Below are 25,933 nucleotides of genomic sequence, written 5' to 3' on the forward strand. Positions count from 1 at the left end.
CATCTTAAATATTCGTAATTTCCTATGGAGGGCACCGACACATTGTTGTATATGTAGTATATAGTTGTTGTGTATGTAGTATACAGGCATTACTGTATACAAACGTTATATGTATAAATATATAAACTCTTTCCTGCATTTGTATATATGGTTTGAATTGAGACATCGACATAACGCGGCTCATTTCCTCGCTTCCAAGCCAATTATTGTCATGGCTTCTAAGGAACATGTCTGTCACAATTATGTTTTCCTCAAGCCAGAAGAAGCAAGCTTCATCGAGCTCATTCGCCTCCTGTTTTCCTCCGACGTAGAAAAAAGAAGCTTCATCAACTGCTCGGGAGACGAAGGACGTGAACGACGAAAATTTGAACGCCGATGGGTAATCTTCGTCTCTATTGTGGTGCAATGGATGTTCCTTTTCTTCAGAACGCCCATGGCTCGAACTGGGGATACTGTGAACAAGTTGCTAAATCTTGTAGCAACCAATGGCGGATTGTTCGCGCTCTTCAAAATGTGGCTTACAGGTTTGGTCTGATATAATTTCTTGTAATAGTATAAGAACATATTCTTTTGTTCTCTTTGATTCAACAATTTAAAATTTTGAAAATTCGTGACTGATTCATTTAGTTCAAGCATGTATGCATCCGTGATTAATTACTTTAATTAAAGAAAAAGGAACGGAACTCATTAATACCCTTTTCATTTTTTCTCCAAGGGTTTTGATAGTGAACCTGAAATTATTTTTTTATTTGTCTTGGTGTGGATTTGCTTATCGAACTAAAGTTTCACTTGATTGACTCGAAAATTTCTATCTTTACTTTGGTGGGAATCAGATCAAATTATTGATATACAATCTAAATCTAAATCATTAGTATATACATCATCCTTCAGGGCTTAGACAAACCTCAAAAACTCTGACCCGAACGAATTTTGATATTAAAACGAAGAGGAAAATATATAAAAAAAATTACATGTTTGGTAAAAAGAAATAAAAAGACATAAAAGAGAGGTTTTTCATATTATTACACAAAATAATTCATCTAATTTTTTTTTTTAAATTATCATTCTCTTGAGTTCATCATGCATGAACTTTTTTTTTTTAACAGAAAAAACTAACTTTAACTAGTGGCAACCAATTATAGGAACATAATTATGTTGATACTTAGGTCATATTTTCTGTTTAAGTAATTGAATGAGTAAAAGGGCCGGTGGGCAGGAAAGGTGGCAGAGGCAGATTCGTTATCAACCAGATCAGTGCTGGGAAATCTTGATAGGCGAGTTGAATTGGACGACAACATCAAACCAGGCAATACAAGATACGAAGGAGCTCTGTCCATGATGGCGGCTAAAATGTCATACGAAAACCAAGTCCTCATTAAAACAATCGTCACGGGTCACTGGAAGGTAAGCATATTTTATTATCTTAAGCACCAAGGTTTTAAATTGTACTAGTGATTATGATGATCATGAATTAACTGACTTCTTTATCTTTTAATTCTTTTGAATGTGCAGATGAAATTCATAGAGTTTTACAACTTTTGGAATGGTATGGTATACCTAGGAATGTTGTTTTGAAATGACTTCCGCTTACTTTTTTTCTTCCCCTGCACACCTAATGTTATTAGCGACATTTGAATTGAATAAATCAAAGAAAATCATTTCGCATAAAAAATAAAGTAATAACAAAAGTATGATTTTGGTCTTTGTAATTTATACCATGGTTTAATTTTTGCAGTTTTAGACATATAATTCACACTTTTGTCACTCATCACCATCTGTTAATAACACTGACAAAATTAAGCAACTGTCTGTAATTTGCAACAACTAGTAACCACAAGGCTAAACTACAAGAAAATAAAACTATAGGGATTAGAGTTGAACTTCGGTCAAACTACAGAAATGAAGCTTTTTAAAAAAATAAAAAATAAATAAAATCTTGGATTCTTTTTTAATATCAAATAATTTTCAGGTTATCAGAGACGAGATTCAACGCAAGCCTTCCTGTTCCAAGACAAAACATCTGACCCCAACTTGATTGTGGTTGCATTTAGAGGCACCGACCCCTTTGATGCCGACGCATGGAGGACGGATTTCGACATCTCATGGTGCGAGTTTGCAGGACTCGGCAAGACCCACAGCGGCTTCATGAAAGCTCTTGGCATGCAACCAAACAGAAGCTGGCCCCTTGAACAAGAAACCCAACAAGTCAACGCCGCTGAACAACATCCTCATCAGTTTGCTTACTACAAAATCAGACAAATTCTGATGGATTTAATGCAAGAAAACAAGAATGCCAAGTTCATACTGACAGGCCACAGCTTGGGCGGGGCATTGGCCGTGCTGTTTGCCGCGGTGCTTGCAATGCACGACTACGAGGAGAAATATGCATGGTTGATGGGGAGGTTGGAAGGGGTGTACACTTTTGGACAGCCAAGGGTGGGGGATGAGAACTTTGGGGGGTTTATGAGGGAGAAGCTGAAAAATTATGGTGTGAAGTATATGAGGTATGTTTATTCCAATGATATGGTTCCCAGGATACCTTATGATGATAAAACTCTCTTGTTTAAGCACTTTGGTCCAAGCCTATATTTCAGCAGCTGCTATAAGGGGAAGGTTAGTGTCTCTCTATCTCGATTGAACGTTTCTATTACAATAACCAGTAACATAATCAACAAACGACAGGTTCTGTTGTCGCAATAAGTGGTCACTTAACATAACATGATTGATTAGGGTTTTGTTGTGAAACGATGAAAGTTATATACATATGTTGTGTACATTTATGCATAAATGCAGTATAGAAGAATTTCTTTCGTACTATGACTAACATTCATTGTTTGATTGGGAACCAGGTTTTGGAGGAGGAACCCAACAAGAACTACTTCAATGTGTTCTGGTTCATACCAAAGTGCTTAAATGCATTGTGGGAGCTGATTAGGAGCTTCATACTGCCGTTAATAAGGGGTGCGGAATACAAGGAAAGCTGGTTTATGAGGATGCTTAGGGTAGTTGGTTTAGTAATTCCTGGATTGGCAGCTCATGCTCCTCAAGATTATGTCAATATTACTCGATTGGGATCCCTTCCTTCACTTGCTCACGTCCAAGAACGTATTCCTCTAGTAAATAATTCTAAAGTCGATTAATGATACAGTTGTTTTGGGCCGATGTGGCCCAAAAGCTTTTGTTTGTGTTTGGTTTTCTGGGACATGATCAGGGAGATTCTGTTTATACCCATTTTAATTTGAAATAAAATTACACTTATACACTTATGAAAATTTATCAAGAATATAGTGCTTAAGTTGATATTTAAAAAAATTAATAATAAGAGCAGCAACTCCTTTTTGAGGCATTTTATCAAGTTGTTAGAGGGCATGTATAAAGGACAACTTCAACCTTCAAATGGGCAACATGAAGTTATATATAGAGATTCACCAGAGTTTGAAAGCCCAATTGACCCCCCTTGCCCCTTAATGGATCGGCTAGTGCATGCGTGAGTATATTGAGTGTTGAGTAGAGTTTACGTATAACCAAGGGTATAAAAGACAGATCAAATGAGGCAGTTTAAGAGAGTGCTTAACTAAAGCAGGTTGTGTTAAAAAAAAAAAAAAAAAAAAAACTTAAAGCAGGTAATTTGGTCAAATCCTAATTAAGTAATTAATTAAATCAAATGCATTGCATTTGTTTGACCGAACTTACGTGCGTTGCTTTTGCCAAAATGTGTCGCTGGGTGTGGCTTCAGAATTAACAGACCTACCCCATTGCCCGCTTGAACTTCTCTTTATAAAATATCACACCATTTTTCGCTTTCAAACACCACCGAGACCCTCAGTATAAGAGTCAAGACCTCGAATATATACAATTATCCTTTTTAATGGTATTCTTTGGAGTTTTTGACTAACACAACATGGTTCAGGTGACCAAAAACCCTTGCTGGAAAACCTTATCCGTAGTAAAAAATGGGTACTACTAGTTATATCACAAGGAAAGTAATTTTCGCACAGTTTTTCTTTAAATATACATTGAATTTATTTCTGGCATTTGAATTGAAGTGAATATTATTAAACAGAAATAAGCAATATTGTGCATAATGAGAAGAAAGTTGTTAGGAAATCATTTCTTTTAATTCAGGAGGCTATTGCATAATGCAAATGTCTACCTGATTATGCTTTTTATTCATAGATTGTTATGGAGCTTGGTAGAGATGCAAAATTGTTAAGTAGAGGAGGGGTTGAGAGTGTACAAAAGGTACAGTGGCACATGACCCCACATTACTGAGGGTTCTAACATAGTATACAATCTGAAGTCTTTGATTTATATACACACAAGCATCATTAGTCACTGAATCACCAACAATTTGCTCACTAGTAGGGTTTTGGAGGAGGAACCCAACAAGACTACTTCAATGTGTTCTGGTTCATACCGAAGTGCCTAAATGCATTGTGGGAGCTGATTAGGAGCTTCATACTGTCGTTAAAGAGGGGGTTGCGGAATACAAGGAAAGTTGATTATGAGGATGCTTAGGGTAGTTGGTTTAGTAATTCCTGGATTGGCAGCTCATGCTTCTCAAGATTCTGTCAATATTACTCGATTGGGATCCCTTCCTTCACTTGCTCACGCCCAAAAACGTATTACTCTAGTAAATAATTCTAGAGTCGATTAATGGCACAGTTGTGTTGGGCCGGTGTGGCTCTAAAGCTTTTCTTTGTATTTGGTTTTATGAGACATGATTGGGGAGATTCTGTTTATACCCATTTTATACTCGTATGTAAATTTATCACAAAGAGCTTAGTATCTTCTTAAAACAGAATATATATATATATATATACACACACACACACATATAATTTATTGAGCACCCAAATTATGGTTTTGTTTTAAAAATTTAAAAAGAGACCAGTTGGGGGTTCACCATTGCTGTTCATTTTTTTGGGGATCGGAAAGACTCACAAATGCATTTCAGCCTCTCTCTGGCCACCGTCGTGTGATTCACCTACACCAAGAATTAAACTCAAGATGTGCTTTGTGGAATACAGGCCTGAAGCTCGCCCCAACCATTGAGCCACCCCATGGTGATTCCCAAATTATGGTTTTGAAGCAACAAAAAGAACAAACAAATGGAAAATGATTGATACTGCATTGAATTTGTATTAATAGGCATAAATTTGATTGGAATAGATAAAACACTATTTTATTTCAAGGTATAGCAAAAAAAGAAATAAAAAACTGTGACCATCTTGGAAGTTCTACCTTTACAGATCCCCAATACCTTGGATATATACAATTATTCCATGTCCAAGATGATGTTGAAGGTTTTAATCACTCGAGTTCTTGCTTCTCTTCTCATTCTCCAACTTGCTTATTCTGATAAAACGGAACTATTTAATCCTTTAATGGTATTACTTGCGGTTTTTTACTAACCCATAATTACAACATGTTGATGCACAAAATCGGAGGGGTCTTGGAACAACGTAAATCCGACTGTGAATCCGCAAGAAAGTAAAGAACACAAGATGTATCGTGGTTCACCTCAATGTTTGAGCTACGTCCACCCTGATGTTGATATTGTTTCACTCTGAATGGTGAATTTACAAAAAGGCTAGAGGCAGTGTGCTCTCTAGCCTATTTTCTCTCTAGCCTATTTTCTGTAGCCTAAGCCCTGACCTCAACTTTCCTCCCCTAATGAGGAGAGTGATGAGTCCTTTTATAGAATAAGGGCTTCTCACTTGTTACATATTTTCCCCTTCAATTATTACATAATTACACTTGAGTCCCTCGAGTATTTATACGAGGTCTAAATACGGAGGCCCTAAGTATAGTACAGACAGTAGTCCTCCAAGTCTTCAATTAAGAGAATCTTTTGGTTGGAGACTTGAAATTCAATCCATGTGTGGGCCGAAGTAACTAGATGTCGTCTAGAACTGAATGCTCGATATGAGGCGGTGCTCAATGTGAAATGATACTCAACTAGAAGTAGCACATGTTGCGAGGCTACTCGGCTTGTGACTTGTGTTGCCTTGGTTGGCTCGGCTTGTGGCGTTGAAGGTGAGGGAGTCCCTTTTATAGAATAAGGGCTCGCTCATCAATACATAAATGATGAGCTAGAGTTGATGCTCGCAGCGAGGCGGTTGCTCAGGATGCGGCGATGCTCTCTAATGATGGTGAGGGAGTCCCTTTTATAGAATAAGGGCTCGTTTCTCAATACATAAATGATGGGCTAGAGTTGATGCTCGCGGCGAGGCGATTGCTCAGCAGGCGGCGATGCTCTCTAATGATGGTGAGAGAGTCCATTTTATAGAATAAGGGCTCGCTCCTCAATACATAAGTGATGGGTTAAGAGTGATGCTCACGGCGAGGCGGTTGCTCAGCAGGCAGTGATGCTCTCTAATGATGGTGAGGGAGTTCCTTTTATAGAATAAGGGCTCGTTCCTCAATACATAAGTGATGGGCTAAGAGTCTCTCTCTAATGAAGGTGAGTGAGTTCCTTTTATAAAATAAGGGTTGGCTCCTCAATACATAAGTGATGGGTGCTCTCTAATGAAAGTGAGAGAGTCATTTTTATAGAATAAATGTTCGCTCCTCAGTACATAAATAATGGGCTAAGTCCTCCAAGTATTTTTCATGAGGCTCTTGTGAAAGCCCAATATATGGTACATAGTGTAGTCCCCCAAGTCTTCAGTTAATAGAGTCTGTTGGCTAGAGACTTCAAATTGAATCCATGTATAGGCTGAAGTGGCGATTGTTCGGAGGCGGTATTTGTATACCCTGCACTGAAGCTTTGTAGGTGAAGCTTTGCAAGTGAAGCTTTGAAGCTGAAGCTTTTGTAAATGAAGCTTTTGAAGCTGGAGCTTTGTAAATGAAGCTTTCGAAGCTGATTGACATGAGTGATGCTCATGGATGTTGACATGAGTGATGCTCATGGATGTTGACATGAGTGATGCTCATGAATGTTGACATGAGTGATGCTCATGAATGTTGACATGAATGATGGTTATAAATGTTTATGTATGATTGTTATGAGTGATGCTCATGAATGTTTATGTATGATTGACATGAGTGATGCTCATGTATAATTTTGGAGTACTGGACGTACTTTTGATCACCTAGTTGGTGATAATAGCGGCAGACTGCCGAATAATTTTGGAGTACTGGACGTACTTTTGATTACCTGGTTAGTGATAATAGCGGCAGGCTGCCGAATAATTTTTTTGTAGTACTGGACGTACTTTTGATCACCTGGTTGGTGATAATAGCGGTAGGTTGCCGAATAATTTTTGTAGTACTGGACGTACTTTTAATCACCTGGTTGGTGATAATAGAGGGCCTGACTCTTTTGGGCATATGGGCATTCGCCCCACATAACATTCTAGCCCATTATTTTGGGCTTGCCTTTTTTTTTTTATTACCCTCTGATGGAGTTATACAGATGTCTCCGAAAGATAAGAAAAAATAAATCACATCATTCAAAAATAAATCTGACCTTCTGCTCAATGGGTCACGCCCATAATTCCCTTTTCTGCATGTCATCACCACTGCAATTATGTTTGCTTTTTTTATCTTCTTTTGCTTTCTGCTTTTACTTTCTGTTTTTCTTTCTGCTTTCTGCTTTTGTTTCCCACTCCATTTCCAGACATCCTTTTGAAACTCTATCTTTGGGGATGGGAAGACAAAAAATGTTAACAACATTCTGGTCTACTCTCTTTATTCATTGCTTTTGCAGTGTCACCCATGTGCTTTCGCAGAGGAAAGCTTGTGGTGTAGGATATCGAGCCTGGACTTGCCAACGATTTGTCAGGCGCTGGCCATGACGATGCAGACGTTTGTGGATTTCTCTTAAACAGCTTTGGAATCTGCCTTCAGAAATGGAAATCGCCTCGCCATTGAGCCACATCCAATCTTGGTCAAAGGTGGGACTGACAGAGACAGTGGTGGTGGTGCAAAGGTGCGCAGGATCAAGAGTCAGGCTAATTCTGTCATTGACCGGCAAGATGAGCTTCTCGTCCCTCTTCCCCCAGTACTTGATCACTGCGATGTTGGTGGGCGTCTGAGCCATCACCATCAGCACCCATTTCTGCGACTCGTCGGCCATTGAATGCTGCAAAAACCAAGATTTTCTGGGAAAGAGGTAGAGATTTTCCAGGAAAAAGAAGAGCGAGAGAAAAGATCTAATTAACGAGGAGTGTGAATCTGAGAGCCTTGAGCTGGATGTCGGAGTCGGGTGACGTCAGCAGGGCCAAGAGGTCCGAATGGGTCTCACTGGTTGAAGAGGCAGAGGTGAAAACTGAGTTTAACTTCGGGGGAATCGGTATTAAGGTGGGTCTGTAGCTCGTGGGAGGCTTATTTTAGAGCTTCTAAGACCTTGAGGACTCGTGGGCCGTCTTCTTTTTTATGGAGCTTGACCTTCATAGCCATGGAGATCTACTGGGCACTTCAGGTTCAAACTCCACGGGCAAACCCAAGAACCCATTGAACCTATCGAAGGTGACATGCGCAACGTGCCGCACATTGGTTGGCCATCCAATCTCCATAGCGTAAAGCTCCATCCTGTCATGCACGGAATTAAAGATTTCCTGAAAAAGGTGACCAGTAACGCCAACAGACAAAGATGTTCCCTTATGCGCTTGTCATGGTCTTTCGCCTTACAGTCGGTCACCGCAGACTCACAATCGTCGTCCTCTTTGCTGAGCGAGGGTGCGCCGGACAAAGAAGACGGGGATGCGCATGACAAGGAAACGGATGAAGAATTGGAATGAGGAAGAGGGGAAGAGGAGTTGGGTCTTGGGGAGGAACAAAAAATGGGAAGGGGAATGGAGAACCTTTGTCATGGCTGGCAACGAAAGTAACCCATTTTCTTTTTCTTGATTAAAAAACAAAAGAAAGCATTTTCAAGATTGTTTCTTTGGTTTGGTCTTGCTCAAGGTTTTACAGAGGAGAGAGAGAGAGAAAGAAAAAGAAGGTTTTCTGGAAAATCCCAAGGAGTGAGATTTTGGGTTCTTGGGCTGTGCAGATTCACGGTGGAGGGATGAAAAAAATGAAAGAGAGCCGACACAGCTTGTCGTGTCGTTTCCCACAGACGGCGCCAAATGTTGATGCACAAAATCGAAGGGGTCTTGGAACAACGTTAATCCGACCGTGAATCTGCAAGAAAGTAAAGAACACAAGATGTATCATGGTTCACCTCAATGTTTGGGCTACGTCCACCCTGATGTTGATATTGTTTCACTCTGAATGGTGAATATACAAGAAGGCTAGAGGTAATGTGCTCTCTAGCCTATTTTCTCTCTAGCCCATTTTCTGTAGCCTAAGCCCTGACCTCAACTTTCCTCCCCTAATGAGGAGAGTGAGGAGTCATTTTATAGAATAAGGGCTCCTCACTTATTACATATTTTCCCCTTCATTTATTACATAATTATACTTGAGTCTCCCGAGTATTTATACGAGGTCTAAATACGGAGGCCCTAAGTATGGTACAAACACAACACATCGTGTTTCAGGTGATCACAACCTTTGCTGAAAACCCTTATCCCCAGTCAAAAACAGGTATTACTAGTTATATCATGAGTAATATTCACACAATTTTTCTTTAAATGTGCATTCGGTTTATATATATGTAATGGGAGGTAATATGCAAAGTGTATGGACTAAGCTTGAATATAAAGTTATTTTTTGTTGCATGTGTTTTTGCAATGGCATTGATAAACACTTAAAAATATTTGCAAGAGAACAAGGTTGTCATAGTATAACAGCTCAAATAAAGTCATTTTCCACAGGGATTGAATGAATAATTTGTATTTAAACTAATTCTTAGCTAATTATTTAGAACAAAGTTTGGAAAATGTTGATTTTAGAATTTAATATAATAAAAACGAATTTAAATAAAAATAATTAAATATTTGACAAAGTAAAGAAAGCAAAGGAAAAACGTTTTGAAAACCAAATTGTAAAAGCGTAGGGTTCCGTCGTCCCCTTAGCAATCATATGCAATTTTACCAATTACTTATGAATTTCTATGTACATGCTTTGAAGGTTAGGTTTTCCTAATGCATATTTTCCTCGTGATGTTTAAGCGAAAACGTATATCTATCATGCAACCCGTTTGTGATGTTCAGATCAAATATAAACATGCAAGACTCATTAAGTTTTGTGAAAACCCTTTGAAAAACCATGCAACCCTTAAGAGTGTGATGTTCGCCTTAAGTGAAGTTACAATTACTAATCACAAGAAGCACTCCTCAATTTTAGGGTGATGTTCCAACAGAAATTGCACCAAATTACTTGTCTAAAAATCCTAATGGTCGTGAATCACTAAGACAATTAGATAGTTTTAATCGCGGTGATTAATAATTCAAAGCAAACATGCATCCATTCATAAGCAAATTAATAAAATCACATATTCATGCTAAGGCTCAAGGCATCACCCTAGCAAAAGAACTAGTTACGAACAATCATAATAAAATATTACTAAGAACAAGAATATAAAACACCTAGAAAATAAACTTGAATTATCAAAGGCTTGTGCATGCGTTTCCTCCTCTCCTTATTTCTTCCTAACCCTAACGGCTAAAAAGTCTTATTTATACTACTACAAAATAAAACCCTCATAGAAAAAGGTTTTCTAAAAACTAGGAAATAAAATAATAAAATGATAACTAGGAATTACATTCTTATTATGACTAGGAAATCTGTCCAACATAGACATAGCCACGTTTCTGGACCTTCAGGGCTCCAAAATAGGCCCAAAATGTCTCAAATTAAAGATTACGACCTCCTCTTCAAGTTCCAAGAAGAGCCCAAATCCAAAATTCATCATCTTCTAGCAAAAAAATCGAAAATAAGCTCTGCAGCTCAATCCGCCAGCACTACACGCTTGATAGGATTGATAAAGATATATAATTTTTTTGTTTTGAACAAACGATATCATCTATATTAAATAGAGAGTGGGTTTAGCCTCACAATGAATTAGTAATAATGTGGTTCAAATTTGTCTTTGACGAGAATCGAATCTAAGATCTCTTATTTATAACTCTTATTTATAAATAAAGAGAAATATCATTAGACCGTAATACTAAGTGATGAGAAAGATATAAAATTGAGTTGGTTTGATCGAAGAGAAAGATAAAGGAGGAAAGTTAAGTGATATATATATATATATATATATGCGCGCGCGCGTATGAGTTTGATTGACTTATTTTAGTGAAACGGGGTCACAGGAGTTATTTGGAGGCCAAAGAAAGTTGAAATGTGACTAGAATGGTGTGGCAGTGGTCATCAATTACCAAGGAAAGAGATAGATAAATGAGTTGTTTTTATAAGAGGAATTTACTTTTTCATTCCGTTTCAATTTATTTTGTTTCTATTTAATTTTTGTTTTGGATTAGGGGATTTTTCTATCATGCTCTAGACCAGTGATCGGTGAAAAAATTAACCCAACGCCCAGTACTCACCATTATAGTCACATTTCAACTTTCTTTGATGTCCAAATAATTCCTTTCTAAACCCATTTCACTACAAGAAGTCAATCGAACTCATTTTTTATATGCATATATTACTTAACCGTCCTTATCTTTGTCTTCGATCAAACCAACTCAAGTATATATCTTTCTCAGTAGGACCCTAATATGCCATTGCAAAAACACATGCAAAAATCAGCTTTATATTCAAGCCTATTCCATACACTTTTCATACTACTAGAATCGTATCAGAGTATAGGAATTAGATACCCTTTCAAATTTCAAACATATATATCTAGCTCATGCAAATTCTCTCCAACACTTTTTTCTCAAGAGTATTTAATTCCTATGCTCTGATACCATTCTAGCAATATGCAAAGTGTATGGAATAGGCTTGAATATAAAGCTGGTTTTTGCATGTGTTTCTGCACAAGGATAAAGAGTGTTGTAACTCATCTAAAAGGACTTTCTATTGTCTGAGGAAAAGTACATGGAAATTAATGTAGCTATTGCCAAACCCATGGTCTCAAAATTATTAAGTAAATTATATGCATCCAATGTGCCGTAGCACTTTCCCATTTTCCATCGTTATAACGAGCCCAATGCATCACTCCTACAATCTGTCACTCGTCACTTACAGTAAGTAGCCCATGTTAAATCCAGAAAAGTTTGCTCTCTCTCTCGGCCAAACCCAAAAGTGAGGAAAAGTACATCGAGATGTAGGTGTTGTTGAACCCTCGTAATTAGTTCACTCTCTCAGCTAAAACAACTTGTCTCTCTTAATTAGCTAAAAGCGACACGCCGAAACCTTTCTTCCCTAGATAATTACCCAGAGTGAGGAAAAGCAAGTCGTCTTTATTAATTAAGCCGGGTATGTGTGTAGGTTCTGCAAATGAACAACGAAGAAGAAGACTGTTCTATTTTATAAAATGACTTGACTAAAATAATGTCATTTTAAACTAAATTATTAAAAAAAAAATTAAAAGCAAGTCTTCTTTACAAAGCCATGTGAGGGAGCACTACACCATGGTAGATTGCAATCCATTACAAATACTGTCTGGTTAAGATTCAAAACATGGTAAAATATCTCAGTTTCTGCCATGAACAATTTATGTTATCCAATGTAATGTAACTATAAATTGTTTCCGCGATACACTGAGATTTAATATCATACGTTATAATCACCAAATTTACACATTTACTACAATATAATAATTACAAATAAACAAACCGAAAAAGAAATCAATATGATAATTGGGAAAAACTAATAGAAGGCTCTATGTTAATCAAAATTTTATGAAATTACATTAAGATCCTTCACACTTCACTTTAATTTAAGTAGATTACGATTATAAGTAAATATGCAAAACATAAAATATGAAGAAAAAAAATGTAAAATGAGGGAAACTGCATGTCTCTGCCACTATCATCAAATAATATGTTATTAATATAAAATAAGTACATTAATAATAATTACTCTATTATACTATATCTTATGATTTATCAAATTTAATTTAATTTTTTTTATCTCTCTAACAATTATCCTATCATCAAATACATAACTACACGTGGAACTCACGTATTTTGCAATCCACACTAAAAAGCTGCTTCCATAGTTTTATAATATTTAATGTCTTTTCAAACTCAATTTGCAATGGGCCGGTGTTACCAACCCCGTACGTCTGTGTATACTATTATTTCAAAAACACGTGTTATCGTCTGGGTGGATTAATTAACGCCATTTGTCAAAATTTAATTAGATTAGGATGTAGACCTAACCTTAACCTAACATTGTACTTTTTCCTTGTTTGTACTTGAAGTTAATCCGCAAGTTTCAGTTTGTGAAGGAGGATCCTCGCTTGGATTTTCTTTTCCGGACCGCTTTTCTGTCCTCCTAGTTCTCATACATTATCATTTCTTCTTATTTATGTAGTTACAGTTAAGTTACATTATATTTTATATCATTATTATTTTTTATTTTATTATCTTTATAAAAAAATCAATATAAAATATTGATGTGGCTTAACCGTGATCGTACAAAATAAGAGGGGATAAGAGTGTATGGAAACTGGGAGGGCAGAGAAGCTAGGTCCTTCTTTTCTACCCCATAATGTTGTAAAAAATTAATGAGATTAGGACCTAGACCTAACCTTGTATTTTGTGAGGATTCCGATAATTTTCAAATCACATTCGTTTATGTACATTATACAGTCGGAAATTATTGTAAATTTTTTTATTTAAAATTGAATATAAACAATAACTAACATAAACTAACTACACAATACACAATGAACGAATAACAAAAGTAGAATTATCTAAATGTTACATGAAATTGTAGCCACTTGAGTACATCAATGGATGAGCTTCTTTTTATACGTCTTACAAAATACAAACTGAGAGAGAAGATTCTAGTCGGATTATTTTTATGAGTATTTTGAAAATGCTCAATTCACAAATCTTTATCGTACACAGAAATTATAAATTTTTTATTTAAAATTAGTTTTATGCTTTGTTAGATCTATGCATGCCGCCATTGCGATCTCTGATTGCAGCACAAAGGAGACACATACCCAGCACAAAAGGAGGGGCCAAGCGTTTCCAAAAAAAATAATAATAATAAAAAGGAGGGGCCAAGCATGCTGCCACGGCGACCTCTGATTGGAGATCGGCTTCTCCAGTCAACATAGCCTTCCCAACTGGTGCTGAGCTACTGACAACTGTTCTTGCTCCAACCGGAACCATTACCAAAACTCATGAGGCATAGGAAAAAAGCAGGCATGAAAAGAACTAAAGCGAAGAGATGAAAGGAAAAAAGAGAGGAGAATATAAAGAAAGAGGAACCCACGATTTTCTCTCCTGTGCCTCTCTTTTTCTCTCACTTGAGGGTTCCATTTAATTTGGATCGGTTCCCTGATGCCAGAGGATTTTGATTAGGAATAAAGAGTGGTGAGTGGTGGGAAATTAAAGAGGTGAAAATTTCAAATTTTAAAGATATTTGAAATTTTGCAAAATTTTGGTGTTCCGCTTTCTTAATTTTTTTAATTATTTATAATTATACTATATATTTATGTAAGCGGTAGATAAAAAAAAAAAGTTTTAATGAAACATTTCCGGTACTGTTCATTTTTAATGAAAAATCATATTTTTACCTTTCTTGGTACTATTCACTACACCTTTATTTGTCATTTTTCATTAAAAGTAAAGTTTTTATTTAACTTTTAGTTAGTTTTCCTTAAAAAAAATGACATTGTTGATACTAAGTACTAGCCTTTCTGCATGTGCCTTGAAATTCCTCGAAACTGACGATATCATGCACGCGTCTCCTACCATCATCAATGAATAAGATCATCGTCCATCTTGGTTGTACCTTCTTCTCTCCAACAACATTAGAGGTTTTTAATTTCTTATGCAGTTATTTGAGTGTTATGCAGCAATTATATGGGTTGCAGAACCAAAACCGCTAAGTCTGCAACGTAGGTTCCTTCACGTTCGTGTTTTCTTTTTAGTTTATCTTTTATTTACTTTGCTTTCTGCTTTTGTTCTTTTATTTGGACATTTCTATCCTTTATCAATATTCCTAATAGTAAATCACGTGAGTTAAATTTTTTTGTTTTAGTGGCTTTATAGTCTAATTGTTTTTAGTGAAGTTTTGAGACACCAAACTTGACCTCTGACATTCTAATATTAGAGATATCTACAACGTGCAGCTATGCGTGTTGTCATTCACTATCATGTACAACAGGCTAAGATTTGTCCGTGATAAAAAATTCTCATTTTCAATTTCTTTTTTCTCTATCTACAACAGATCCTCACCAGACCATAACCAGCTACTCCACTTTTCTCATCTCTACCACCACTTAACCTCCTAAATTTCAAATTCAAGTAAGTTTTCTATGTTCATCTAAATTTATAATATAGGGTATTAAAATTGATGTGTATTGGATAAAAAAAATCATTATAGATTACAATTATTTCAAACCTATTATTATTGAGAAGAAATTCCCATCTTCACCACCACTTAATATCCTAATTTTCAACTTTAAGTAAATTCTTTATCTTAGTCAAAATTAATAATATAGGATATTAAAATTGATATGCATTGGATAAAATCATTACAGATTATAATTATTGCTAAGTTGTTATGATTATTGAGGCGAAATTTCTGAACTTTAATAATAATAAGTTGATCTTTTGTTTGACAAAGTATCGTCATTATTTATGTCCAACTTCATATTGATGTTAACAGATGAGACAAATGTAGCTCATGGGAGGTCACGACGTAATGCCCACAAAAATGACCATTTCAATAAGATAAGTAACGAATTGCTCATTCAATAGGCTAGTTTTAGTCCAAATGATTCTTTTGTAGTTTATGACAAAAACAGCTACTTTGTCTTATTTAATTGTATCCTAGAGATTTTACAAAGCAAAACCTATCATCATTTGAAGATCAACTTAATACTAATCATTCTATGTGTCTTTTTTTGTTTTCTTAACAAAATCATTCTATGCGTTTAAGAAGTGATTTTTTTTCTCAAATGCAAGGGATTAATGGTCTTGCTAAAAAAATAGTGGAAAAATGGTTGCATCGAGTTTTTCAATATGTGTATTTACTTATTGAATTAACTTTGGTTTTACCAGTTGCAATTGCTTAAGTGGAAAGAGCATTTTTGCCTTGAATCTTATTAAGTGTCTACTCTGTAACAAAATAATCAATGATTAAATGAAAGCTTAGTATTTTACATTAAGAAAGACGTTTTGTCTTGTATTGACAAAGAAACTATCATGCCACGTTTTCAGAATTTGAAACCTTTTCATGGACAAATTTAGTCTTTGGAGTTTGTAATGTTGTTGGTTCAAAGATTATGAATGAAAAGTTAATAGTTTATCGATTAATTTTTCAATGTTATTTTCATCTAATCTTTTTTAGAGTTTTTATATTGGAATCACCCGATGTTAGAATCCTAGATCCGTCAGTGCAGAGAAAATAATAGACACACGAGAAACGGATAAAACACAAAAAACCCTTGCCGCTTAGAGAACAATATTCAATAATAATATTTCCAGAAGCCCTTCTTTAACAAGTAATTATGGAAAATAAAATAAGCAACCTAATTCATTTCAAATTAAGAAATAATCCCTTGATTTGCCATGCATCACCATGTATAAATATAGAGTCCCTTCCCTACTATCATGGACATAATCCAATTGCCAATTACTATCATGGCTTCCAAGGGACCTGTCTGTCTCAGTTATGTATTTCTCAAGCCCGAAGAAGCAACTTTCATCGAGCTCATTCGCCTCCTCTTTTCCTCTGACATAGAAAAGAGAAAATTCATCACCTCCTCGGCAGTAAAAAAACTTGACTTCAAACGGAGGTTGATAATCTTCCTCTCTGCGGTGATTCAATGCATCCTCCTTCTCTTAAGAAAACCCATGGCTTGGCTTGGGGGTGTTCTGGAGAAGTGGCTAAATCTTGTATCAAGCAACGGTGGATTGCTCTTGCTCATCCTAAACTGGCTAAAAGGTTTGTCTCATAAATGTCGTTTATAATATTTGCAAACTCCCGATTAATTCCTTTGTTGTACGGCCCTTCGCCTTCGGGTGATGACAGACAATTCAGGTCCTGCAGCAAATGGAACATTCTTTGATCTTTATTAAGCTAATTCTAGCTCGTTACCTCGTATGCTTCACGAATCACGACGTAAGCTAACACCAACGTCTTTAACTCGAAATTTTAAACAAGGAAAATATACGTAACAAACTAATTAATGCGTTTGTAGAAGAAGACCGGATGAGCTAATATTTAAATATTTATCAGTTTATTGAACCAACCAATGCAGCCAAACTGGTGATCAGAACACCAAAATTAACCTAGTGGCAACACAATAATTACAGTAAATCATTATTCATTTTTTGGTCATTAATATAATTCTGCTGCTTAATTAGTTAAATGAGTAATTAAGGGGGCTGTGTGCAGGAAAGGTGGTGATACCAGAATCATCATCAACCAGATCCGTGCTTGGATTTCTTGACACACGAATTGAATTAGACGACAACATCAAACCTGACGACACAAGATATAACGGGTCGCTGTCCATGATGGCAGCCAAATTGTCGTACGAGAATGAAGAATTCATTGAAAAAGTTGTCAGTGAATACTGGAAGGTAAATTAATTAATTAGCACTATTATTAATTTGAAGTGTTAACAACAACAACTACTAATCGTTTTGGAATGCGCAGATGAAACTCGTGGCGTTCCACAAATTTTGGAATGGTACGGAACTACTTGAAATGTGGTTTTATGATTTTATTTCTTATAATTTGAGCGATTCTAATTTCGGTTCTTGTGATTCAAATAATAGGTTTTATAGTGTTTCTACGGCTAGGATCCCTATATCTACTAAAATTTTAATTTCTGATGATGGAAAGAAATCAAGGGAAAATTTGAAATAGATCAATCATGCATAAGTCTTTTTCCGGACAACAAATACGAAAAGAACTGCCACTAAATTAATAGTTAAATAACTAGTGAACGTAGCTATGAGCGATGTTTAGACCATAGTAAGCTACAAACCTATAATTTGGAAAATTGAAGGATGAGGACCCTAAACTACATGGCTAAAATCGACAAAATACGAGAACAAAATCATATATAGTTTAGCATTTTTTATCTTATTCTTATTGCATCTCATAAAAAACTTCCCGCAGGTTACGAGAAACAAGAATCAACCCAAGCCTTCGTGTTCCAAGACACAACATCTGACCCCAACTTGGTTTGGGTCGCATTTAGAGGCACTGAACCATTCAGCGCCGACGATTGGAGGACAGATTTTGACATCTCATGGTGCGAGTTTGCCGGAATCGGCAAGACCCACGGAGGCTTTATGAAAGCTCTCGGCATGCAAACAGAGAAAAGCTGGCCCCTCGAACCCGAAACACAAGATCATGAGTTTGCTTACTACAAAATCAGACAAATTCTGATGGATTTATTGCAAGAAAACAAGAATGCCAAATTTATATTGACAGGTCACAGCTTAGGAGGGGCACTGGCGGTGCTGTTTGCATCGGTGCTGGCAATGCATGACTTCGAGGATAAATATGCCTGGTTGATGGAGAGGTTGGAGGGGGTGTACACTTTTGGACAGCCGAGGGTGGGGGATGAGAAATTTGCGGGCTATGTAACGAAGAAGATGAAAAATTATGCTGTGAGGTATATGAGGTATGTTTATTCCAGTGACTTGGTGCCTAGGGTACCATTTGATGATACAACTCTATTGTTTAAGCACGTTGCTCCATGCCTTTATTTCAACAGCTTCTATAAAGGGAAGGTTACTCTCTCTCTCTCTCTCTCTCTCTCTCTCTCTCGTACTATTAGTAATTTAGTAATTTAGTACACACAAAGCAAATACGCTGGTTAACAATACGTAGATTTCATATCATTATTTGTAGGACAAACTTGTATTAAAGAATATAAATTTTATGTGTCTAAATAACATTTACCTAACTTGTTAAGCGATCATAATGTGAATGTAAGTATCAAACGTTTTTCTTATAATACTAGTGACGTAATCATTGAAACTATGAGATTTTCTCTTCTCGCAATACTATATATAGGCACACGATATAAAATGTGAATGATCAAAGGTTGTTGAACGTTGTATACATATGTATTGTATACTAAAGTTAGTAAACGAACACATGCATATATTAAAAAGTGCGTTCGTACGTTTCTTTCAAGTTTCATGCTATGACGACTAACAATGGTTACACATTGTGATTGGAACCAGGAGTTGGAGGAGGCACCCAACAAGAACTACTTCAATTTGCTTTTCTTCATACCGATGCGGTTAAATGCATCGTGGGAGCTGATTAGGAGTTTCATGCTCCCATTAATAAAGGGTTCAGAATACAAGGAAAGCTGCCTTATGATAATGACTAGGGTTTTTGGTTTAATATTTCCTGGATTGGTAGCTCATGCTCCTCAAGATTATGTCAATGTTACTCGATTGGGATCGATCCGTCCTACATGCCACTCTCAAAAGCTTACCTCCAGAAAATAAATCTAAAGTAGATTCAAGTTATGTCGATCTAGCTACTAATAATCCAACTGGACAAACGATACACTACTAAAAAAAAAGTTGCTTTCGCAGCAAAACTTCTCCTGGCAAACATGGTGTTTGCTGGGAAAGGTTGACAAACCAAATAAATTCGTTATGTTATATGCTATAGCCTATATACAACGTTATCTATTCTATGTATGATCTACGTTATGGAATAAATCATTCAAGAGTGATTTTATTTACCGATGACAGATATGAGTTTGAATTCATGGATCGTATGTTGGCCTAACAAAATCTTTCGATTTTCAAATTCTTCATACTCCAAACACAACATTGAATTGTATCGGAAACTTCAAATGCATGAAGTTGTAGATTTTTTTCCCTTGAGTTACCAAGACCAATCTTTTTTTGCCTTCCCAAATCGAGAGTATGAAAAATTTAGCCGTGAACCAAACTGCAAAAGGATTAGTTTTCCTCTCCCCCTCCATCGATCGATCCATCTGTGAACCAAACTAGGGTTATATTTTAAGGAGATGAAACTTAAGATGCAAGGCACGTAATTTTCAGTCATACAAATTCAATGCTTTTTGCATTTACTTAATCAGGATTTGAGCACCCAAATTACCTGCTTTTAATAAGTTAAGCATGCTCGAGACGAATCACTTACTAGTAGCGGAGCTCTCTAAACACCACTATTAAGTAACCCTCATGAACTTCTCTATGAACTTCTCAGTTCTGCTCGGTTACCAAGATCAAGAATTTTTCCTTACCAGAGATTATGAAGAACACGAGTGTTCGAAAATTAATTACTCGTTCACTTGATCGCAAAGGAAGCTGATTGCTCTTTGTTTTGAGAAAACTATATTGTAGAATATTGTTCCATTTGCACAACAAGGAGAAGCTTCATTGTTTGGAAACATAATCGAACATAATATACAATATGAAGCCTTTGATTTTCACACACAAGCATTATTAGTCCCTGAATCACCAAGGATCTTGCTCACTAGGTAGGGGGTACGGTCCTATTCATCTAATACTCAACTTCAGGTATTGGTGCCTCATGCCACTATAAAACTGTGTTGACGCTGATCCAGTGTCAAAATAGTAGCTGCGAACTGCTATACTCCATTCGTTTGTGTCCTGAGTTTACTTAGCCTGAAAGATATGGAAATTGCAAATTGGCATCAGAACGTAGTTTATGAATCACGGAAGGTTTCATGGCATTCGTTAAACGGATTTATTGAAACGATGCACATGCATGTAAACTAAATCGGAGAGGTTGTAGTTGCATCACTTCAGTATCTAGTTTGTCATTTCTAAAAGTTTTTAAACTACAATGGTTCGTGTTATGTTAAAGCACAATCACCATTCATGATTCATCATAAGAAACAACGCAGATTGAGGAGCTAATATTTGGAAGAAAAAAAGGTATACAATTTCGCAGAGACCAATTACCTTGCTTTATAGCTTGAGCGGAGCAACACGTGGCTGGATTAGGCATCAGAAAGTATGGCATGTAAAACAACCACTGAAAGAACCCATATGACGAGTTATTCGGATTGATAAAGCTTTACGTGAGGTCCTTGCAACTTGTGCTTGGTCAACTGAGCTTCTCATGTCTTGAGCTTTCTTCTGAGCCGATCTCAACTTGTTCATGATTTTATCCATTGATGACGATCGCTTTTTTTCAAGCTTCATCTGAACCAGATTGAAGTAAGGGCCAATAGTTGCAGAGCATATATACAAAAATGCATGTCTAATATGTGTGTGCGTGTGAGAGAGAGAGAGAGAGAGAGAGAGAGAGAGGGAGAGATAGTTGCAGAGCATATATACAAAAATGCATGTCTAATATGTGTGCGCGTGAGAGAGAGAGAGAGAGAGATGAGAAACCTCCAGTTTCCGTATTGCTGCCTCAGCTTTTGCCCTCTGCAGGTTCTCCCAAGCAGTGATTTTTGCTTCCTCTCTATTAACTCTGAAGAATAGACATGTATCAGCACACATTTTAGAATATTAGCTCATATAACAATATTCATTTCCTTAGAAATAAATAATGCACAATGAACAAATTGGGTGGCAAACGTACTTTGAAATGCTCTTTGACGTGTCAGAGAGATCCCAAGCAGCAGATTGAACGTCTGCATCTTTCTTTTTCCAACCATCACCAATAAGAGAACCCTTCCCAGGCCTCCGAGCTTTATGCTTCTTGGACCACCTTGTCATAGTGACCCGTTCATCTACCTGCACATCCCTGACTTCCGACTTTGAAGAAGCCGCACTCTGCACTTCCAAAATAGGCAGACCAGAGGAAGTGGAGGCAGAGTAAGAAGCCCGTGCCCTGGGAGATGAGTGAGCGCTATCTGGGCTCATCTGGGTTGCCATGTCCCTTCTTGAAACTGCCCGAGATACATTCGTAGCCGCATCCTTGACCCCATTAGGGCCATCAAACTTTTCATCTGGTGTAAATAAATCAATGTAAACAGACCATCCATGCATAAGTACACTAGTTCTAACAATTCTGAATCGATGCCATCCGTTGTTCAGAAAGTATATCTAAAAGCTTATCAATTAACACAATCCAAACATGGTTATTAAACCACCTTCATTAATTGCTCATTTATTCGACAATCTAGTGATTGTTATAAAATCACTCAGCCCAATTAAGAAACTGACGTCCAATTAGCAAATTAAACACTAACCTTGAGAGTCAGGCAATGAAGACTGCTGCTCCAGCACCTCAGAGCAACCATGAACGCTAACCGAACGAGCAATGCATGGCTCTGCTCGCGTCGTAAAGCTGCCATTTTCGGCACCGGACTGGAACCCCAACCCATCAGCTGATATAACAGCAGCCGAAAACGGAGAAGCAGCCATGAAATTACTCACATTGGTCCCATCAAACATTGGCATTGCCGGCGAGTACAATGAGTAATACGCAACCCCAGGAGGCCCGAGCGGACCACTCTTCGACTTGGGCCGCCTCTGGGTTTGCTGATAAGCTGGCCTCACCACGCCATCCCCCTGAACCGGACTCAAAATCCATCTCTCAGCATCTTCCCACTTAGACGGCAATGTCCTCCCGTTATTAAAGGGCAACATCGCAGCCGTCGTATTCTTCCGACCCACATTGGTATGCGACGGGACTCGCTCCGAGCTCCAACCCTTCTGAACTCCGAGACTCGCGTGCCGGTAACTCGGTGTGCCGGGACTGGGGAAGTTACCCGATTTCCGAGACGCCATTGAACCCTTCTTTATCGCGCCTAATCTCGGCGAGGACACAGAGGCATTGTTGTTCAAGTCCAACGAGGCGGGTCTCGGCCGGTCTAACTTCTTCGATAAAGCTTCAGATCTGGACCGCCGGTCCTGGCATTCTATACAAACAAACAAAAAACCCAAAAGCTTAAAGCTGAGAACTTTGATTGGTTAGGACCGGATTGGACTGGATTGGACATGACTGGACTAATTTGGACCGGGATTTTACCTTTGAGGGCGAGAGAGAAGGAGCTTCTGGCGGAATCGAGGACGAAATCCGAGTCGGAGTCCTCCTTTTGAACTGCGAGAGCTCGAAGCAGCCAAAAGCAACAGTGAGAGTTTGAAAATTGAAAAGGTGAGGGAAAAAAGCGACGTCGTTTCTGAGCTGTAAATACCTTTGGCTTTTTCGCCCTTTCCGGAGAGACGACGAGTGTGCTGAAAAGCGTGGATTCTGTTCGGATCCGGATCGCGATCTGGACCACTCGAGCTTTCCTCGTGGCGGCGATCGCGTGGGGCCGAGTTCTGCTGCATCCAAATCAACACATCAACAATTCGACCGTCAATTAATCAAGCATGCAATCGGAAAATGCAGATTCATTTCGGTACCGGAGAGATCTCGGAGGCGGTGGAGTCGTCGTGGTCGAAGGAGCAGAGGTCGACGCTGGCGGAGGCGGAGGAGAAGAGGCTGAAGTTCGACTCTAAGGCGAAGATTACGGAGTCAGGGCTCGGGTCGCGGACTCGGAAACCCGGTCTCTGCTCCTGCATTTTTCAGAATACCAAATTTGCAGAGTTCGTTGAAGATCCCGCTGAGAGTAACGGAGGGAGTGTGAAATGGCGGGTATTATACGATTAAGTCACTCTCATTAAGCAAACCTAATCACGCTTAAGATTTTGTTTAACGAATCCAAAAGACAGCAGTGTTTAATTAAAGGGGATTAATTATAATTTTTGCTCCTTTTAATGCTGGGTCGTGATTAGCTTTGACTAAGATAAAATAACAGTGGTCTTTTTTCTTTACGAACAATAAGTTATTTAAATTGTTAAATTTTAAAACGAAGAATAATCGGTAGGATTAAACTTGTATTAGAGTGCATAAGTAATATTATTTTCTTTTACGGTAAAGCACTCTATGCAAATGACAAAAATGACAGTGGGGCCCATGTATCATGTGGCAGGAGCTGGGTCCCGATTTGGAGTTTGGACTTTTGGTGACAAGGATTTGAATTTTTGATGATAATATTGACAAATCAATGAGTTTTCGACGAATTTTTTTACAATGAATTATGATTTATAAGTTTTTGTCGCGTGTGATAATGTTCTATGATTTAAGAGTGGATCTTGCGCTATAAATTAACGCGACTAATTGATTTTATGTTAGATGTTCATATTTTTTCATAATATTAGAATTAGCAACATATCAGCATTGTAAGTTTCGTTAAAACGTGTATTTAATATCATCTCAGTTAAGTTACTTTCCTACCCATGTTAAAAGTGTGAACATAATATTATTTAGCTTGCTTGACTCATCTTCACACACATGTTAATATGATAAGTCAATTTATTGGCCAGATTTTAAATAGATAGTGATATTTGCACATCCATTTTTACTTCTTATATATTTACTCTCAATTTTTTATTGTAAAATTAAATGAATTTAAAAAGATCAATAATAATAAATTAACGAAAATGCCTAAAATGTAAAAATTGGTGTGTGAATGATACTTTTTGTCCTCGACAGATATCGAAAGATCCTTCGTCTAAATTTTTAGATTGATATTTTTCAGATGCTAACGATATAGAATGAGTTTTTGATATTTAATTTTTTAGTCGTTAATTGTAATTTTTAGTCAAATCAATCACTAGTTGTTTGAAAGATAGATAAGTGATGACTTGCCATATTACATCACTCTCGTTCAAGGATGAAGCCACCTTGGGGGCGCGGGGGTTGAGGGCACAGTCTTGTTTTTTGAAAAATGTACATATTGCAAATAAAGTAAACGTGATGCATATTCAGCCATATATTTTATAAATACTCGATTGATAGATCGGATAGAAGATAAATGCATGAATGATAATGTGATTATTTTTATAGACAGAGAGATATTTGATGGTATTAGTAATGAAGTTGTCATGCAACGCTTTCAAAATATGCCAAGGGTTATTGTAATATGTTTTATGAAAAATCTTATGGAATACGTAAGTGTTTTGTCTGGTAAATTCTTGAGCTTTTTAATTTATAACTTTGTTTGTTTGAGGATGCTCCCATTTACACAGATCTATTGCTTCGTCCCTGTCGTTGATTCTCAACTTGAGTGCGCTCATGTTAAAGCATACATGTGCTACTAATCATCTTTTTGTTTTTCTTCTTTTGTTGGAAGGAACTACCAGTCATCTTTGGTGGTTTTTTTATGTAGAATCATCTTTTGGTGGTTAGAATATGTTGGGAGGGAAGTGTTTTAACTTAAAGGTAACTTTGAAATTGAAAAGTTAAAGAAAGGATCGAGAGTTTTTAAGGTAAAAATATAACTACTCAAAAGTAAATCGTAAATGTGTTTTGCATAAAATGCAATGAGAAATTCAGTCAAACAGAGAAAAAATCGGGAGAAATAAGATTTTGGATTGTAGAGGAGTTTACTCGGTAGCAATAGGTATGCTAATGCCACTATTCTAAACTTATAACGCCATGTTCTGTTTTTTAACTTTTTTACAGAATAATGTTTTATCGAAACATTTTGTACTAACGTATTCGGTGTAGATAAATGATTTTGTTCATGGAACCGGATCTCTTCCGGATCCCAATAATATGAGCTTAAAGATCCATGCCGTTGAAATTTGATCTAACAGTTACAAACAGGGGTCCCTTTAAAAGTTATAATAATTGTAACCATTAGATCAAATTTCAACGGCTCAGATTATTGGGATCCGGATAGGTTACTGTTCCTTTGTTCATACACTAGATCCACGTTACTTGTGATAGTCCTATTCAAAATCTGACATGTGTTCGTATTTTGTATAATTGGAAATGAACTAGTATTACTTTTTAAATTTGAAGTTAAAATTGTGAAAATTTAAGAAAATGTAACAGAGAAGAAGAACAATATTTGGCTATTAAAAAAATGAGTAGGAATTCCTACTCAAAACTCTTAGTGTTTTAATCATAGAGTTTCGTGCTTATG

General features: G+C 37.0%; 3 protein-coding genes across 4 annotated transcripts; 2 read left to right on the forward strand and 1 right to left on the reverse strand.

Moving 5' to 3' along the window:
- LOC103455962 (triacylglycerol lipase OBL1-like) lies at positions 1–3,272 on the forward strand. The gene is made up of 5 exons (XM_008395575.4): positions 1–524; positions 1,217–1,404; positions 1,513–1,546; positions 1,970–2,613; positions 2,850–3,272. The coding sequence occupies exons 1-5, from the start codon at positions 110–112 to the stop codon at positions 3,138–3,140; spliced, it is 1,572 nt and encodes a 523-aa protein (XP_008393797.2). The 5' UTR covers positions 1–109; the 3' UTR covers positions 3,141–3,272.
- Positions 3,273–16,622: 13,350 nt separating this feature from the next.
- On the forward strand, positions 16,623–19,750 carry LOC103431301 (triacylglycerol lipase OBL1-like). The gene is made up of 5 exons (XM_008369441.4): positions 16,623–16,971; positions 17,425–17,612; positions 17,689–17,722; positions 18,157–18,776; positions 19,236–19,750. The coding sequence occupies exons 1-5, from the start codon at positions 16,638–16,640 to the stop codon at positions 19,506–19,508; spliced, it is 1,449 nt and encodes a 482-aa protein (XP_008367663.3). The 5' UTR covers positions 16,623–16,637; the 3' UTR covers positions 19,509–19,750.
- A 576-nt stretch (positions 19,751–20,326) lies between these two features.
- Positions 20,327–23,666, reverse strand: LOC103431302 (uncharacterized). 2 transcript variants are annotated; one of them, XM_008369443.4, is made up of 8 exons: positions 23,364–23,666; positions 23,153–23,279; positions 22,987–23,058; positions 22,205–22,876; positions 21,592–21,961; positions 21,399–21,480; positions 20,964–21,206; positions 20,327–20,663 (listed from the first exon to the last, which is right to left on the reverse strand). In XM_008369443.4, exons 1-7 carry the CDS (start codon positions 23,520–23,522, stop codon positions 21,009–21,011), a joined length of 1,680 nt encoding a protein of 559 aa, XP_008367665.2. In that variant the 5' UTR covers positions 23,523–23,666; the 3' UTR covers positions 20,327–20,663; positions 20,964–21,008. The 2 variants fall into 2 exon arrangements, with proteins under 2 accessions (XP_008367665.2, XP_017186677.2); XM_017331188.3 differs by having other exon boundaries at positions 23,153–23,282.
- Between the last annotated feature and the right edge of the window lie 2,267 nt (positions 23,667–25,933).

Source organism: Malus domestica, chromosome 15, assembly GCF_042453785.1.
Source record: "Malus domestica chromosome 15, GDT2T_hap1".
NCBI lineage: Eukaryota > Viridiplantae > Streptophyta > Magnoliopsida > Rosales > Rosaceae > Malus > Malus domestica.

Bases quoted from the DNA above. Each gene is read 5' to 3' on its own strand.
- LOC103431302 (XM_017331188.3), bottom strand. From the start codon at position 23,522: ATGCAGGAGCAGAGACCGGGTTTCCGAGTCCGCGACCCGAGCCCTGAC. The intron at 22,877-22,986 runs GTAAAATCCCGG...TTGTTTGTATAG, and splicing joins CTTCTCTCTCGCCCTCAAAG to AATGCCAGGACCGGCGGTCC. The intron at 21,207-21,398 runs GTTTCTCATCTC...AATCTGGTTCAG, and splicing joins CAGCAATACGGAAACTGGAG to ATGAAGCTTGAAAAAAAGCG.
- LOC103455962 (XM_008395575.4), top strand. From the start codon at position 110: ATGTATAAATATATAAACTCTTTCCTGCATTTGTATATATGGTTTGAA. The intron at 1,547-1,969 runs GTATGGTATACC...AATAATTTTCAG, and splicing joins GTTTTACAACTTTTGGAATG to GTTATCAGAGACGAGATTCA. The intron at 2,614-2,849 runs GTTAGTGTCTCT...ATTGGGAACCAG, and splicing joins GCAGCTGCTATAAGGGGAAG to GTTTTGGAGGAGGAACCCAA.
- LOC103431301 (XM_008369441.4), top strand. From the start codon at position 16,638: ATGGACATAATCCAATTGCCAATTACTATCATGGCTTCCAAGGGACCT. The intron at 17,613-17,688 runs GTAAATTAATTA...TGGAATGCGCAG, and splicing joins TTGTCAGTGAATACTGGAAG to ATGAAACTCGTGGCGTTCCA. The intron at 18,777-19,235 runs GTTACTCTCTCT...GATTGGAACCAG, and splicing joins ACAGCTTCTATAAAGGGAAG to GAGTTGGAGGAGGCACCCAA.